General features: G+C 41.3%; 1 protein-coding gene across 1 annotated transcript in view; it reads left to right on the top strand.

The window, feature by feature from the left end:
- The first annotated feature begins 939 nt into the window (after positions 1 to 939).
- The window catches only part of LOC141497865 (mitochondrial inner membrane m-AAA protease component AFG3L1-like), a 39,657-nt gene continuing 22,632 nt past the window's right edge, over positions 940 to 17,964 (top strand). The window contains exons 1-6 of the mRNA XM_074200717.1: positions 940 to 1,107; positions 9,219 to 9,306; positions 9,921 to 9,989; positions 13,086 to 13,180; positions 13,909 to 14,058; positions 17,673 to 17,741. Of these exons, the coding sequence (XP_074056818.1) occupies positions 973 to 1,107; positions 9,219 to 9,306; positions 9,921 to 9,989; positions 13,086 to 13,180; positions 13,909 to 14,058; positions 17,673 to 17,741 (606 nt within the window). The 5' untranslated portion in view covers positions 940 to 972. The remainder of the gene's footprint in view (positions 1,108 to 9,218; positions 9,307 to 9,920; positions 9,990 to 13,085; positions 13,181 to 13,908; positions 14,059 to 17,672; positions 17,742 to 17,964) is intronic.

Here is a 17,964-nt window from a genome sequence, read left to right as displayed (position 1 = left end):
GAATCTGTGAAATATCGTCCATCTGAGAACTACGGTGACCGTGCACACCCTCGGCCTTATCTTCTTGCACCCACTGTTCATCAGTGGTGGCTCCAGTTCATCCCCCGCTTCAGCAGCGCTGTCCACAGCTTTCACGATGTTGTGGTTTCTCCAGGATGCCCTACAAGGTGTTGGGGAGTTTTCCTCAGATAAGGGGCCTTGAAGGTGGAGGTGCCCCCTTGGGCCATGGGCTGGCCCGAGGCCCGCTCCTCTTCCTTAGGAGAGCTCCCTGAGGTTCACGGGGCGACCCGGGGCGTTTCTAGAATCAGTAATGCCCTGTGGGCACCGGGCACATCACGGGCGAGGCTCCAGCTTCCCGCGCCCGGGGGCCATCTCAAGGGCACCAGCGGCCCTCACGAACCAGCCCCGCGGCCGCTCGGCCTCGAGCCCTCCTCCTTGCCCCAGGCCGCGGCGACCTGGCAGCGCCCAAGGGGAGGGCGAGGCGGTGGCACCCGGGGCCGCTTCCCGGGCCCTTCGCACCGCTAAAGTCGCACGAAGATGGCGACCCTCGGGGGTCCCAGGCCGCACGCCTCCGCCGCCGCCAGCACGCGGGCGCGGCCCGGAAGCTCCAACAGTAAAGCGGAGGTTGGGGCGGAAAGGCGAGGGAGGCCCACGTGAGTTCCGGCCGGGGCGACGGGCGGGGCCAAACGGCCGCTCCGTGGGAAGACCCCGGAAGTAGGCGCCCGGGACGACGCCTGCGCCGGCCCTCGGCCAAAGCCGGCTGCTCGGGGGTGCGGGCCGGAGCCGACGGACTTGGTCGGGCCGCGCGCCGGAGCCGGACGCGGCCTCTATGGCCTGGCTTTCTCTCAGACAGGTTCCGCCGCGGCCACCTCAGCCGGGGGCCTGGCGCGCCCAGTGCGCATGGGCATGAGGGGCCTTCCGGGGGTGGGGCGCCACGGTGAGCGCGGACGGCGCGAGGGCAGGGGGTGGGGCATGTCGCTCGGGCTGCTGGCGGCGGTGGGCAGCCGCTCCTCGGCCCCGCCGCTGGCCGCGCTGTGGCGGTGCTGGGGCGTCGGGAGCCGCAGCGGGGCCCGAGTGAGCCTGAGGGCCCTGGGCACCACCCGGCAGGTGAGCGGGGAGCCGGCGCCGCCGAGGGTGGCCTTTCTTGCCTCGGCGCTTTGATGACGCCATCAGGGCGCGCCGGAAGTGCGGGAGGCGGGAGGCGGCCGGTCCCCTTTCCTCCCGGAGGTGGCCGGGGGCTCCGTGCCTCCGCGCTCTTCCCTCAGACGAGGAGCGCCTTGGGGACCCCCGGCGCTTTCCTGCGTGTCCCCCGAGCGCTTCAGTGCTTTTTGGCCGATGGCCGGGCGCCCGCCCCTAAGCCCTTCCCCGCGGGCTCCCGGCCCGGCGACCAACGGCCTTGGCGCGGAGCGGCGGCCCTCGGCCGAGCTTGGGCCAAAGTCAGGAAACGGGCCTGGTGGGGCCGATTCGGGGCGTTTTCTTGCCTTTTCTTTTCTAAACGTGGCCACGCCTGTCCGGCCTGGCCGAACTTTGACCAAAGACGTGAAACAGGATTTTTTGGGGGGAGGGTTTGCCTTTTCTTGAGCGATCAGGTGCCCCGTGCCCCAAGTTAAGAGGAGGAGATTCTCTGCCCCACTCTCACGCGCCTGCCACCCCTCAACCATGAGGGTTAGCCAATATTTATATCATAAGCACGTTTTACACTGGTAGGTACTGCTGAAGCGCTAGTAATGCGAAGAAAGGTCAGAAAGGTGTTTTTGTACTCGTTAGGAGTTGGCATTCTAATAGGGAAGACTGCGGACAGGATGTGTGCGGGCACATGATCATCTCAGAAGGAAGCCACTAGCATGGAGGGGAACGGGGAAAATGGGACTTTGGTTGAGAGTTGAAGGGGAAAAAAAGAGAGTTGAAGGAAGCCAAGAACCTTAGGAAGTCAAGACAGGATGATACACACTAGGAAGACCGATGAAACCAGTCATCAAGACAAGGAATGTGTGGGGAGAAGAGGTTTAAGGTCTTGAAATCCTGGAAAGGCAGTAAGCAGCTAGTTTATGGAGGGCCTTGAAAACCAAAGATTTTGTATTTGATTCTTGGGAACCACAGCAGTTTATTGATTTGTGTAGTGGCATATGCTTTAGGAAGATCAATTTGAAAGTCGGATGGAGAATCATTTGGTTTAGGAAGAAGTCAGGGAGACCAACCAGCAGATGCTTGGAGTAGTCTAGACCAGAGGTGAGGAAGAACTGCAATAAGGTGATAGTAGTGTCTGAGTAGGGAAGGGCCCTTATTACCAGAGATGTTAGGAAATGACAAGCAACTGATTGAATTTAAGAAGTAGAATTTAGGGGCAGCTAGGTGGCACAGTGGATAGCACTGGCCCTGGAGTCAGGAGTACCTGAGTTCAAATCCAGCCCCAGACACTTAATAATTACCTAGCCGTGTGGCCTTGGGCAAGCCACTTAACCTCATTTCCTTGCAAAAACCTAAAAAAAAAAAATAGAATTTAAGTATGACTCCTAGTTGTCGAGCTTGGGGGGGGGCCTTCTAGGGTAATAGAGAAGTTGGAAAGAGGGTGGATTTGAGGGAAAAGATTATGAATTCCATTTTTGACATTGTTGAATTTAAATTGTCTATGAGATATCTAGTTAGAGATGTCCAATAGGATTTGGAAATGCAAGACTAGAAGTGAGGAGAAAAATTAGGACAGGACAAAGAAATCTGAAAATCACCTGCAAAGAGATGATAATTGAAAGCTTGAGAACTAATGAAATAGTATAGAGAGGGAAGAGAGGAGGGTCCAGGACGGAATCTTGAGAGACATCTACAATTAATATGTGATGAGTGTGACATATGAAGAATCCAGCAAAAGAGACTGAAGAGGGGCAGTCAGACAGGGAGAAACAGGACAGAGCAATATCAGGAAAACCTTAGTGAGAAGAGAGATCTTTGACACTGTTAAAGGCTGCTGAGGGTCAAGAAGAATGAAGACATCATTGGCCACTTTGCAGAGGACAGTTTTATCTCATGATTAGGTTAAAAATCAAAATGAAAAAAGTGAGGAAAGGTGGTGGAAGCATCTATTTTAGATGATCTTTTTTTAGACTTTTAGCTACTAACAGCAGAAGTGATATAGGACAATAATTAGCACAAATGGTTGGATAAGGTGAGAATTTTTTGAAGGAAATGGGGGAGGGAAGAGAACACATAGGCAATAGACAGGGAGAGCTTAGAGGTGAGAGAGTGGGGGTGATAATAAAGATGGAAATGTGCTAGATAAAACAATAGAATGTGATCATTTGTGCTTTTGGAGGAGCACAAATTAGCAAGGAGAAGGACCACATCTTGTGAGATAGGTTGAGGAAAGAAGTGGTAGGAAGCATCTGAATGATGGTGAAAGGAAAAGGAGGGTTGTAGAGGGGAAGGCAGTGGAGGAAAGGTTTGGCAGGGACTAAATTGTTGATAGAAAAAAGAGGTAAGAAATTTGAGAGAAGATATCATTGTAGAGTTGGACTGGTTCACCAAGGGGTCAGGTTGGGAAAGGAAGAAAGTGTATGACCAGTGTAGTAATGGTCTGGGAAAGAACTGAGGGTTGTGGAGATTGGAGGTCATAGTGAGCATAAAATCTAAAGTTTTGAGTTGCAAGGCTTAGGAAGGCTTTTATATAGAATTTCAGAGTTCACAAACTCATAGTGGAATACTTGTGGGTAATGGCAAGATCAAAGAAAGATGGTATGAAATCTGCTCTTCTTTCCCCTCCACTACAATACTATTCCCATTTTAATGAAATGAGATGGTATGAAAATGAATAATATTGAGAAATTGAGAGAGTAATGTGAGGGGAATGTCATTATGTATATCAGATTATGAAGGCAGGGGTTGGGGAGGAGAGAAAGACCATGAACTAGGTATTGAACTGATTGAGGAAGGAGACTATCTTGGAGGTTGGTAAACAATAGCCACCAGAATCTTGGCTCAGTGATGAGTATATATTGAATGAAAGGAGAGAGAGAAAAATGACCAACAGAATTCTTAAGTTACTATCATAATATTATCTTACTTAATAATACTTTAAAATTTGCAAATTAGGGGCTGCTGGGTGGTTCAGTGGATAGAGCATCAGCCCTGGAGTCAGGAGGATCTGATTCAAATGTGGTCTCAGACAGATTGATTACCTAGATGTGTGACCTTGGACAAGTTACTTAACCCCATTGCCTTGCAAAATAAATTTCCAAAGTATTTTATACTATTTCATTTGAGTCTTTAAACAATGAATCTGAGGCAGGTTATATCATTGTTATCCCCATTTTTCAGATAGCTAGTGATCCTCAGGTGAATAAATTATCATCACCCCCATGGTAGCAGTGTGTTCACACAGCCAGTAAGTGTCAGAGGTAGGCTTAAATCCAGCATTTCCTTCACTCAGCTACACTCTCCTTTTGTGGGTTAGGTCCTAGAGGGAGATTCCATTCTAGCTTCCAGGAGCTTAAATATCAGCTATTCAAGACTATCAAGAGTTTTAAGAGATGAAATGAAGGAAAATTTCTCCCCAGTTGAATTGGTGATGTTTAGGTCTTGAGAAAGTACCTAGAATATTCGAGTGGGAAGGCTCAAAGGGAGTGAGGAATGAGTAGTAGTGGAAGAAATGGAGTCCTTTAATCAATCTGATTCACAGATTTAGAGCCAGAAGGGTCCCTGGGGCCACTCTCATTTTACAGATGATGAAGCTTGAAGCTAAGACTGCAGAAGTCCATGACTTGCCCTGGGTCACAGAAGTGTGGCAGTGCCATGACTTGACCTCATATCATCCACTACCAAGCCAGTGCCTTTCCTTGTGTGCTATAAAGCCTGTGTTCACATCCTGGCTTTGTCACCAAGGGGCAAGTGACTTAATTTATTTGAGCCTCACTTTTCTCATACAAAATGTTGATGGACAAGATGGTTTCCAGGTGCATTTCCAACTCTCAGATTCTGTGGTCTGATGCTTTTAGAGCTTGCCTAGCCCAGTTCCTTCATTTGACAGTTGAGAAAACTGATGCCCCAAAAGTTAAGGAAGCTGAATCATGGGGTTGATGATGATGATGATAATGATACTAACAACTACTTAACGTTTTATCTAGCACTTGTGCCAGGCACTGTGTTAACCAATAAACTATTGCTATCTTATTGGAGCCTCACAACATCCCTGGGAGGGTGGTGCTGTTATTATTATCCCCCTTTATCAGTTGAGGGAACTGAGGCAAATGGATTAAGTGACTTGCCCACAGTCTACAGCTGGTAAATATCTGAAGCTGGATTCAAATTCCAGCCTTCTTGATTGCAGACCCAGCACCTCTGAGTTGCCTTGTGGTAGCTGAGCTGAACTTTGAAACCTGGGTAGGAGGTCCAAAGTTAAGATAGGGGTTGGATGGCAGGGAGACATTTCTTATGTAGACAGCAGTGTGAACAAAAGCACAAAGTGGGAATGAGGATAGGATGCTGGGATGCTGACTGACTAGAATATAGAGAATATGAAGAGGTTTAGAATATGAGGCGACAACTGGAATGTGAAGGACCTTGATCTGAGTCCCATGTCATCTTCTGGACTGATCTCTTAATCCTCTATCCTTCTTTCAATCCCATACATGTAGCCTGTCTTTCTCTGCCACTTTCATAGCCAAAAAGTGTAGAGTTGAGCTCAGAAGATCATAGAATTTAGAAGTGCAGTGGAGATATTCCAAACAGACTTTCTTTCATTTTTCCATTGAGGAAATTGAGACCTAGAGTGGATGTTACACTGTTAGTATCAGAACAGACATTCCAACCTAGAGCTCTGATTAGAAATTTGCTCTTCTTTCCCCTTCACTACAATACTTTCCCCACTTTAATAAAATGTTTCCTAGCACTTTGGAAAAAGGTTTTTTTTGTTTTGTTTTGATTTTTTAATTTTGTGGTAGACTGCATTTGTGGCATTTTAGACTCTGAAACCCATTGAACAACACGAATAATGGTGAGAGTGCTGGCCTAAAATGAAAGGAAAGGAGTTTTTAGTTTGTATTCTACCTCTTACACTTGTTGGCTTTGCCTATTAGCAAATACCTTGCTTTCCTCTTGGACTTCATTTTTTTATCTGTAAAAGAGATATTATAATTGATAGTTCCTGCCTCACTGAATTGTGGTGGGGACTTTGTGAGTTAATGAACTTGCTAAGGTGTTTAAGGATTATTAACAGCTTTTGTAATTATTTTGCTTAGTACTCCAATTTCTACACAAATTTCTGTGGTTTGATCCTTAAATAACACCATAATTTTGGGGGCAATTCTGAGCTGTCTTCTGTTCTATTAGATTATCTGATTGCTTCTGAGCAGTGTTCCTTCAGGCTTATCTTAATTTCTCATGTGGGGCTTCCTGTTAGCTATGAATGAGTTTCTTTTTTCCTCCTTTCCTTTATATTTCCTTTTTTTCCTATTATATATAAAAACAATTTTTAACATTCTGAGAAATTTTGAATTCCAAATTCTCTCCCTTCGTCTCTCTCCCAAGCAGTTTATATACATGTAGCTGTGCAAAACAAATTTCCATATTTGTCATTGGGAAAGAAGAGACCAAAATAAAAACTAACCCATGGAAAAATAAAGTGATAAATAGTATGCTCTGATCTGCATTCAGAATCCATCAGTTCTTTCTTTGGAGGTACATAACATGTTTCATAAATAGCAATGTTATTCACAGTTGATCATTGTATGGTATTACTGTTACCATGTACAATGTTTTTCTTGTTTTGTTCATTTCCTTTCTATCAGTTCATGTAAGTCTTCCCCAGGTTTTTCTAAGGTCATCCTGCTTGTCATTTCTTCTTTTCTTTTTAAAAAAAATTATTTATTTTCATCCATTTGTACATGCATATTTTCAAGTTACAAACAACACAAAAACACACAGGAAAAAAAAATTTCCCTTCCCACCCTCCTCCTCCCCCAGCAGGGAATAGTCAGGTTAGCATTTTACATACATATTTTGTCAAGCATATATACAAATTAGAAATTTTGGCAAGAGGAATTAGGATTAAAGTAGAGCATAAGAGATAATTTTTATAAAGTGTTCATCAGATTCAGAAGGATTTTTTTTTTCCTGTGTGTTTTGTGTTGCTTTTCTTCTCTGGTTGTGGGTAATATAGTCCATAATCAGTCAAATACAGTTGACCAAGCTCTCTGGTCTGTCAAGAGGAGTTGCTTCCATCAAGGTTCATCTCATAATGTTGTTGATGTGTACATTGTTCTCTTGGAACTCCTTTCACCCAGCATCAGATCTTGTAAGTCATTCCATGCTTCTCTAGAGTCCTACCATTTATCGTTTCTTATAAAACAATAATATTCCACAGTATTCATGTATCATAACTTGTTTAACTATTCCCTATTTGAGGAGCATCCCCTCAATTTTCAGTTCTTTGCCACCACAAAAAGAACTGCTATGAATATTTTGGAACATGTAGGACTTTAACCATTTTTTAAAAATTTCTTCTGGATATAGTCCTAGAATTGGAATTGTTAGGTCAAAGGGTATGAACAGTTTTACTGCTTTTTGGGCATAGTTCCATATTGCTCTCCAGAAAGGTTGGATCCATTCTCAACTCCACCAGCAATGCACCAGTGTCCCAATCCTCCTACAACCTCTCCAACATTGATCATATTCCCTTTTTCTTATCTGGACTAATCTAACAGGTGTGAGATGATACCTCATTGTTTTAATTTGCATTTCTTTAATCAATAATGATTTGTTGCATTTTTTCATATAGTTATATCTAGCTTTAATTTCTTCATTTGAAAACTGTTCATAACTTTTTTATATAAATATTTGGTTTTCCAATTATATAGAATAGTAGTTTCTACCTGTCTTTTATAATGTTTTGAATTTTACAATTCCCCCAACCTCCCTTCCCTCCCCCATCCCCCCCACAGAAAGCAGTCTGATGATCTTTACCTTGTTTCCATACATTCATCAAAATTGAATGTGTTGAGAGAGAAATCATATTCTTGAGGAAAAAATAAAATGTAAGAGACAGCAAAATTATATAGTACATAGGACAACTTTTTTTAAAAAAAATTGAAAGTAATATTTTCTTGTCTTTGTTTAAATTCCACAGTTCTTTTTTTTGGATATGCATAATAGCTTTCATATCTAATTTGTACGTATTCATCAGAAATTTTCATATCCTTGAGCAATAGAGGTGTCTGTCTATGTGTGTGTGTGTGTGTGTGTGTGTGTGTGTGTGTGTGTGTGGTCCAGATCTGTGTGTTCTTTGGTATAGTTGGTATAGGTAGCTCCCAGAGAGGCAACTTCTTCCTCTAGTGTGGATTCACAACCATTCTATAACCGAGAATCTTCCACAGTTTGCCAGTCAGATGGTATCAGATAGAACTGGGACCTCAGGCTTCTCCTGGGCTAACTCACTCTACCACCCCCTATCTCAGAGCAAGGAAGCCCAGAGTTCCAGTTTTGCCTTGGATCCCTACCAGCTCTCTGACCCAGGGCATATTACTTACCTCCAAGAGTCTTATGGTGGAATCACTGATCTATATTTGTAGTAAGGACTATCAAAGTCACAGGTGCACATTAAAAAAACATATACTCTGAGTTTTTTGTTGAGATACTATTTACCATCATAGAATTTGACCTGGAGTAATTGTGTTCATCTGCTTCTACAGCTTTTGTACTTGGATTTAATATTAGAAAAAAAATTCCCCCTGATTTTAAGTATGCAATAAAAATACAAATATTTTTCTTTTGGGGCTGAAGTTCTCTATCAAGAATAAATGGAGCCTGTATAACCTCTCTTTTTGTTTTTCTTGACTCCAGAGGAAAACAAAAGTTATTCTAGATTGCCTAAAGCTGAATGCTAACACTTTTTGGTGTTTTCATCCTATCTGGTTTCAGTCTTTCTTAGAAAGATATATTATTGTGACAGTAATAATCCAATCATCAGGAATGCCTGAAGCAAGCACTATTTAGATTTTCTGCTGCTTACAGCAGGGCTTATAAAAATTTTCCATATATTACTGTGGTGAATTTTGTTTGTATCTTCCCTGTCAGAATCACTTTTTTCACATTATGTAAGCAAAAGGATAAAGATTGTGGGTTTAAACTTCAACCCTTATCCCTGTCCCCTTAGGGATCTATAACCCTCAAAGTGAGAAAGTGTTCTAATATGTTGCTGGTGCAGAGGATACTGATTATCTTTAATGTTTTAGTGTCTCCAGGGAATCCACTTTCAGCAGCTGCTTCTGCAGGGAAGACTGACATCATTTTCCCAGTGGCTGTATTCGAAAGCTCCCAAAGGTACATACTTTTCTTAAGAGGTTCTCTAGAAATATATATCTTTTTGTTTTTTTAATAGGAATTCAATGAGCAACTTTATCATTGAGAGTGCATTGTGAACAGATGTGACCTCCTTTAGTGCAATAGGGGAGGATGCTGTGGAAAGGAGCAAAACTTTTTCAGAAGGGAGTTGATTCTTGAATCCTCTTAAGGCTATTTAAAATAATTGGGTCAAAACCCTGTTTACTTTTATCAGAGAGCTGAGTGCTTCTTTGAGCAAAGAGATTATATGTAGGCTAGTCATAGGGAGAAGTTTCATTAAGAACCCAAAGCTGAAAAATAGATGCATTTTTGGTAGAAGTGACAGCTGGTCTGTATTTTTGTAAAATGAGGGTTAGGCCATCCAGAACCCAGACTAGAGAGCCAGTGGACCCTTCCTGCAGGGATTCCCGTTATCTTGAGATAGACAGTTGGCATACTGTTTGCTAGGAAATAGGAATCTAGCAAGAGGGGAAAGAGTGAGAAGGGTTCAGGTTCTAGCCAATCTCTCTCTCCTGAATTGATGTTACAGAAAGACTTTTGAAAGCTTGTTTAAGCGATAACATTAAAGGCCTGGAATTCATTTTGTCTCTAAGGCTTTGAGAAGTATTTTAAGAGAAGTGGAAGAAACACAGATAAAGAAGAATCACCACCTCCAAAGAAAGGTAAAGGAACCCTCTCAAAATGCCAAAGTTTGCATCTGAGCATTTTTTAAATGAAGGAATTCTTATTTTGTTCATTTATGATGATCTACTGATCCCATACCAAGAAAAAATAGGTTTTGATTAGTATGCTAACTTCTCTTTTTACCCTTCTGTGGATCCTGCCTAGAGTCTTCAGCTGTCTTAAATCCATCGCCTCATTCCCTTGTTTTGGTCTATCAGCAGTCCTATTCTAGGCTTAAGCTTTGAAATGAGCTGCTAAAATACATTGTGTAACACAGTCAGTTCTGCACCTCACTGGGAATCCAAACAGACCATTCACCTTTTGAGTCATTGAGTCACTTTCTGGGCTGGCTTCTGACTCCTGCCTGCTTTCAAGACCTGCCTTGTCTGCTTGCTGACTGGCAACCTTGGGCAGCTGAGTTCACCTGTCTTTCTTCTGTGTAATGTCCACTGAAATGATTGCACTTCATACTTCAGAGGACCATTCTGGGTTCTGTGTGACCACCCTGCGAGTCTTAGGGAACTGTTAATCACCTCTCCTGGTAATGATTTCACATCTTGTTTGGAATGGCATTTATCAGTGCTACCCCGGATGCTATCTCTGCCTTCATTTTCTCTCAGTAACGCTGTTTTCTGCCTGCTGGGGCCGCAGGAAGGCTGTCCCTTGGGCTCGAACTCTCTTGGTGTAAGCTCGCAAATCTTACTAAAGCAGCATCATTTGAGTCTTCCTTCATATTATCTTGAGCTGTAATGAATGCCAATTCATCAGCATGTAGGTAGTTTCAAATATTTACCAGATACTGCACTCTTAACAAATATTATCTCATCATATAAAAATGTGAAGAAGTACAATTATCCCTTAAAGGGAAAGAATTTTCGTCAGGAACATAGTAGAATATTTTAATAAATGATCTTGATACAAAGGGACAAAATTTGTAGGTTGAGATTTTTCTATAAATTTTTAGCTTTTTTTAACCTTACTTTGCCCTTGGAAGGAAATTAGGAGCCTTTGGGAGCAGCTAGGTGGCACAGTGGAGAGAGCATTGACCCTGGATTTAGGAGGACCTGAGTTCAAATCTGACCTCAGACATTTAGTAATTGCCTAGCTTTGTGACCTTGGGCAAGTCACTTAACCCCGTTGCCTTAAATAAATAATAAATAAAATAAATTAGGAACCCTGTAAGGACTTCAGTCACAGCTTTGGGCAATTTACAAAAAAGTTGGATAATTGTAGGTAGCTTCATACCTGCAAGAAAACATCCTACACATGTGCCAATAAGACTTCCAAGAGCAAAACACTTGTTAAATGTCATCAATGAAAACTTTGGCACCCTGGCCTTCTGTCACAGGTGGCTAGATCGCCTTGGAGAAAGTAAATATCTCATGGCTCTCAAGAATCTGGGTGACTTGGGGATTGTGGATCCCTATCCCCCCGTTATGTGACATCAAAGGCTCCTATACAGCACAATGTGAACACCCCATTCTCTTATGCCCGACATGTAAAGAAGTTGTCAGCAGAGGAGATGACTATTAAACCTAGCCCCGAGGCTACCTCGGCAGCTTTCCCTAGGCTTTGTTGGAATACATTATACCAGAATTAATTTGCAACAAACATATTGTCTGTTTTTAACAGTGGACCTCTGTAATACTTTCCCATGTGTGAAAAGGAAGGAATTCAGTCAAAGGCAAGTCTTCTCATGTAACTAAGGCAAAAAGCTTTCAGGGGCTTTTAGAGAAATTTCACAAATGTTAAAACTGTTCACTATTTTCTGTTGAGGAGAACATACTATGAAGCTCAGTTTTTAGTTTGGCATGAGTTCTATACATTTTGTTTTGAACATTTATTCTATAAAAGATGCTTTTCAGATATTTATATGACCATATTCCTTGAATGCTTTGAATGAATTGACCACCTAATTCTCCCACATTCACTTACTATAAGCCCTCTGATCTTAGATTATTGCCTTTTACACTTCGTGGATTCCATTTTGTAAAAAATAAAGACAAATTTTCAAATCTAAGAGATAAAAAAAAAACATCTTACTATCATGTAGTCTTTGATTAGAAGAAATAATGCAATAAATCTACATGAATCTGTAAAAGAGAAGCATTGACACTGAAAGATGGGGGCAGAGTCCCACAGAGTATCACTGTGTCTATACCAGCATCCAGAACAGTATCTCCTGTAGTTTCTGGTCCTGTAAGGTGTGTTGCCTGCAGTTGTTGGCATGATTGTAGGACTCCTGACCTTCAAGAACCTACTGTTGATGCTGGTGCAGAGCCTTCCACTATTGGCCTAAAATTGGACCAAGAAGTGGAGCAGATGGACCTGACAGAGCCATCTGAAGCTGCTGCTGGACAGTTAACTCTTACTTTTCTCAAAAAAATAGTTTTGAGGCAGGGGCAAGGGTAGCACCAGTCAAAGTTGTATTCTTTTTTTTTTTTTAAGAAAGATTTTATTTATTTTGAGTTTTACAATTTTTCCCCTAATCTTGCTTCCCTCCCCCTATCCCCCCGCCCCCAGAAGGCAGTCTGTTAGCCTTTACATTATTTCCATGGTATACATTGATCTAAGTTGAATGTGATGAGAGAGAAATCGTATCCTTAAGGAAAAAAAATAAAGTATAAGAGGTAGGAAAGATGTATTCTTGAGGGCACCAAAGGAGAAGCACTTTGTGCAGTGCAAATAGATGCAGATGGTTTAGTGGCATTCATTTCCTTACCACTAGATTATCAATGTAGAGATCAAGTGAGAAATCTTCTAGAGTTGTTATTTTTGTTTTGCTCTTATGTCCCTTCTAGGAGACTTTAGCTGTTTTATTTGTCTCTCCATCCACTATTACTTTTCTGTAACCCTCATCAGGCACATGAATAAGTCTTGTTAGTCTCTTTCTTACTGACTTGCTCTGCCTTAGTTCTCATTACCATTATAATGAAAAGCCAGATTTCCTGTTTAGTCTTTGGCATTTTTTTTAGTTTGGTATTCTCTTCTCCCCCACCCCCCTCACTACAAATTACCAGTTTCTGGATAGAATAGTGGTTATTTTGCCTGGAATTCATTTGCTGATTTTCTCAAGCTAGACTGTTTTCTCCTAGATACTGATGAACCAAAAGATCATGGACTCCGAGGAAATGGAGGCAAGAGAGGAGGAAAGAAGGATGACTTTGCATGGTGGAAACGGATGCAGAAGGTGTGTAGAATTCCCCCGATGTAAGTCAAATTAATCCAAACTTAAATATGTGACAGTAGACTCTATTGGACTCTTTTCTCAAGTGACAATTAACTATGGAATTTGAAACTTTGGGCAGTCTGATTTTTAAATCTCCTTTCAGTTTGCCACACTAATAATAGACTTTGTTTAAAGAGTTTCCTTAGTTGATTATTATTATTATTATTTTTTTTTTTTGCAAGGCAATGGGATTAAGTGGCTTGCCCAAGGCCACACAGCTAGGTAATTATTAAGTGTCTGAGGCCAGATTTGAAGTTTGGGCAAGTCAGGTTCTCCTGACTTCAAGGCCAGTGCCTTATCCACTGCTCCACCTAGCCATCCCCCTCAGTTGATTAAAAAAAAACAAACCCAAATTACCAAGTCTTATTAAAACATCTAAGTGAGAAGGAACCTGTTTATAAACTTTTAACTATAAAATCAGCCTTTTATAATGAAATTCTTGATCAATGATGTATTTCCAGAGGCAGTGCCAAGAGTTTTCCTCAGAGTAAGAACAGTCCTTTGAACTAATCACATACACTTTTTGTGTATATAGAAAGCAGAAACAGTAAAATGGATTAAATACATTAGAGTTTGGGGTCCACTCCAGTGATAAAACACAAAGGAGAAGAAAGCTATTTTCATGCTTCTCTAGAATTTGAGAAAATTCTTCCATTTGTGTGAAATTTTCATTGGTTTCTCTTCCACAGGGAGAATTCCCTTGGGACAACAAAGATTTCCGTAACCTGGCTATCATGGGTGCAGGCTTCGTGATGGGATTTTTCTACTTCTATTTTCGAGATTCTGGAAAAGAAATTACTTGGAAGCATTTTGTACAGTATTATTTGGCCAGAGGACTGGTGAGGGGAAAAAATATTGTGTATATGACAAGGAGAAAGACAGTAAAATTTTAACTTCTGTCTTTGTATGATTTCCACATGCATTTTGTTTTTGATTGAGGATGACTAAGGAAATCAACGGGCTCTTTTTGCTGAAGCCTTACATTGGCTATGTGGAAGGACTGCTGCTTTTGGATATGGGCAACTGAAGGCTTGTCTGACCTGTTTGTATCAGATGTGCTTCATCGTTCTCCCTTATGACATGGTGCAAGGAATTGCATGGAGAATGATCATTCTTCCTTAGAGCTCCAGCTTGCTTTCCTTACTCATAATTCTCTCATCCTCCATTCCTACTATATACCTCATTGTGTCACGAAGGAACTTTGGTAGGTGCTGCTAAAGTGGAAAGGTTTCCTAGTTCAGACAAATTATCTGTCACCGAAGAATGTGCTTAGCTAAGCAGGAAGCACATGAATGAAAAACTGGATCCTTAGGGAGAAAGTTTTAACTACAAAAATTCATGAAGACTATCAACTGACCCATGCTTGATGGAGGAGGCAGTGCTGGAATGAACAGTGGTTTTAAACCAGAATTGGGGTGGGGTCAATGTCCATGCTCCTAGAAAGATGCCTTTTATAGGTGATCTCTAGGAACATTATCAGAAACAAGTCCAGTCTTAGTTTATCCAGATAGATTGTTTTATACTACAGGACTTTGGATACTTTCGTCAAATGTCAATGCATTATTTGGGGTTTGTTTTCAAAAAGCAGACCTTCTGCTTTAAAACAACTGAATTCACAGAATTTACAAGTCCACTTTATTTTCATTTCTCCATGCTAGAAAGGGTAAGTTAGAAAGAAGGAGGTATGCCCAGTTGGCAGGGGCTTTCTAGAGCTAGAGATAAATGTATTAGAGGGTTTTGAATTAGAAGTGTTTTCTCTTGTCAACCCACCTTGGGATTAAGAAGTGTACCAAAGTATCAAGGCCCCAAAGGATAATGCTTAGTCCAGCTGGATGGGTACTTGCTTGGCAAGAGTTTCCCCTGGAAAGTAGCACACATTTTTATGTGTCCTTGGATAACTCATTGTTTATCTCTTTTATTCCTTAAGAAGCATGGATTTCATTATCAGTAATAGTCTTAAGTACCAAGTGATTCTGGTATTGGATAATTGTGGTATTGAGTGGGCATTATTCCAGTTTAGATTTAGAAAGAGTAATCCTCAGGTTCCCATCTGACCTGAAAAGAACACTCGCTAAAGGAAAATAGAATTTTGAAGAGTTGAGGTATATCGAATATGATTGTTCCCTTTTGATAAAATTAAAAATCTTGAAATGATTGGTCTTTAAATATGAGAATTTAGATACGAGTTCCATCTGGGCCCTTATTTAGCAGAGTAGCAGTATTGGCATACTTTTATTTTTATAACTATTCTAGGAAAGAATTGCCTCTTTCAATTATTGGGTCAGAGTCTGAATCAGAGGAGAAGGTGGAAAAGCCAGGAATATTTGGGGCCTTGAAGATGCTAGACGTGTGAACTCTATTCCCTTGGAATAGTTTTGCTTTCTCTTTTCCTTTTCCAAATGATCCTCAGGGTAGTTGTTTGGCACAATTGACAATAATGCACCCATTCTAGAAACTGCCTACACCTAAAGGCCAGGGAATATCCTGTTTCATTCAAGTGTGTATTGGGTTTTTTCCCCAATTAAATTCTGCCTGACCCTGCTCTCATCTTCTTCTTGTGCTCATATTGACAGAACTTAAAATCTTCAATTAACATTAAATGTTTATTCTCCCTTTTGTGGAGTCTAATAATGTCTTCCTCTCTGCAATATGCAGATCATGTTACTTAGAGGTAATGTTTAGCACTTTAGGATCTGTGGTATACAGGGAAATTTAATATAGATTGGGAAACTATAAAACGTGAATGTGAACGCTGTGCCCTTTCTAGAACTTACAGTAAGCTAAGGCAGCTGTCCTAAGACTTGTAGCCTTATTACTACATCAGGAAGCTTATTTGTATATCTCAGCTCTAGATATGTACAGTATGGAGCAGCATATTCTAGTGGCAATAGTCTTAAATACATCCTAGGTACCAGTTAGATTTAGACATGTTTTCTGAGAGTACTTATGTTGGTCTATGACCCTGTAACATTCAGATAATTCAGTGAAATCTTTACGGAACAGTATTAGCATGACAGACCACTTGGGCAGTTATATCCAGTAAAGAAGAGGAGATGGTGGTGAGATCAAAGCAGAAGCACCATATTTTCATGTCTTGTTAACTTAAGCACTATCAAGATAACATCCTGCTTTAGCATATAAGTTAGACATCAGTACTGTTATACCTCATTTTGGGGTGGAAAGAACCATGTATTGATTGGGTCATGGTATACTCTGAAGTTGTAGATACTTTTGGATTAAGATACTTGTTCTTCACTGAACCTAAAACAATTATTTCATTGTTTATTGGTTTTACAATTAGACAGTCTAAGGCCCCCTCCAGAATTAATCTATTTCTGTATTTTCTTCAAAATATCTAAACCTTTGTGCTCCCACCAAGTATGTATTAGAATCCAAGTTTCCCCATAGCCCTGCCTATTTTGGATTTTATCGCTTTTTTTCTTTTTTTCTCTTTTTTGCTAATTTGTCCTTTCAGTGTCTGAATCTGTGAACCCCATTTGAGATTTTCTTGGCAAAGATGTCATTTCTTTCCCCAGCTCATTTTACAGATGAGGAACTGAGGCAAACAGGATTAAGTAACTTGCTCAGGGTCACATTTCAGCAATAAGTTTCCGAAACTAGATTTGAACTCAGGAGGGTGAATCTATCTGACTCTCAAGTCTGGCATTCTATGTCCTGTAACTCCCCCCCCCCCCCCAACTGCCCTGCTAATTAAAGTGGAGGATAGTAACTTAGGTTGCTGTAATTATTAAGGAGTGTCTCAAATTCCCTTTTATTCAATTTCTTTGTGTACATGTTGCATTCTATAGAAAGAATGTAAAGTCCTTGAGTTCAAACGTTTTAGTTTTTGTCTTTGTGTTCTCAAGACTTAGCCTACAGAAAGTGTGAAATAAAGGTCTCTTGAATTGCTTATTATGAGAGAAAGCAGACACCTTTCTTCTCCCATGATTCCTAATGAATGGTAATGAAGCAGGTGACAAACACCTGAATTTGCCTTTTCATTATCTTCATCTCTAGGCTCAATGAGTGATTCACTTTCAATGATCATGAGTCTGTGGAACATGTCTCACTTTCTAGGATCATGAATGCATTTAAAGTGGTTTGCTTTATGATCAGCATGACAGGATAATATTCTCTGTATAGTCTTATTCATTTGGATTTTGAGACCATTAGTTTCTTGACATTTAGCTGAACAGAATGTTAATTTCTCCTCTGAAATTGGTTTCTATTTTTAAAAATGAATATATATTAACACCCCAGGCTAACAGTGTCCAAATGAGGAAAAGGAACGGCTAGATCAGGTATCATGAAGAAATTAAAGAACTTCTCAGAGAGAGTTAGAGGGCTTGGGGCCTCAGTAATGTGATCATAGACAGGATGCCCACTGCTGATGGCCAAGATTTCCTTTCCTAGAAGAAGATCTTGTGTACCACCCTGTATCTCTGTTTTCTAGGTGGACCGACTTGAAGTTGTGAACAAACAGTTTGTGCGTGTGATTCCTACTCCTGGAGCATCTTCTGAGGTGAGAGGTCACTCAAAACTGATTTGTCTAGGCTGATTTCAGTAACTGGGGCTTCTAAGCAGTCAGGGGTCCTACACAATGACTGACCAAATTTTCATTGCTGGAATTTGGCTTTAAGACTACTTTAAACAAACTGAGAGGAATCAGAAGTCAGAGGGTAGGAATGGGGAAGTTAGTAGGTAAACTGGGCAGTTGTTTGTCCCATCCTTTACTGTGATGTTAG

The sequence above is a fragment of the Macrotis lagotis genome, chromosome 1 (genome assembly GCF_037893015.1).
Source record: "Macrotis lagotis isolate mMagLag1 chromosome 1, bilby.v1.9.chrom.fasta, whole genome shotgun sequence".
In the NCBI taxonomy this organism is placed as follows: Eukaryota; Metazoa; Chordata; class Mammalia; order Peramelemorphia; family Peramelidae; genus Macrotis; species Macrotis lagotis.
The sequence above is the reverse complement of the archived record's forward strand: the minus strand, read 5'-3'. Positions and strand labels throughout refer to the sequence as shown.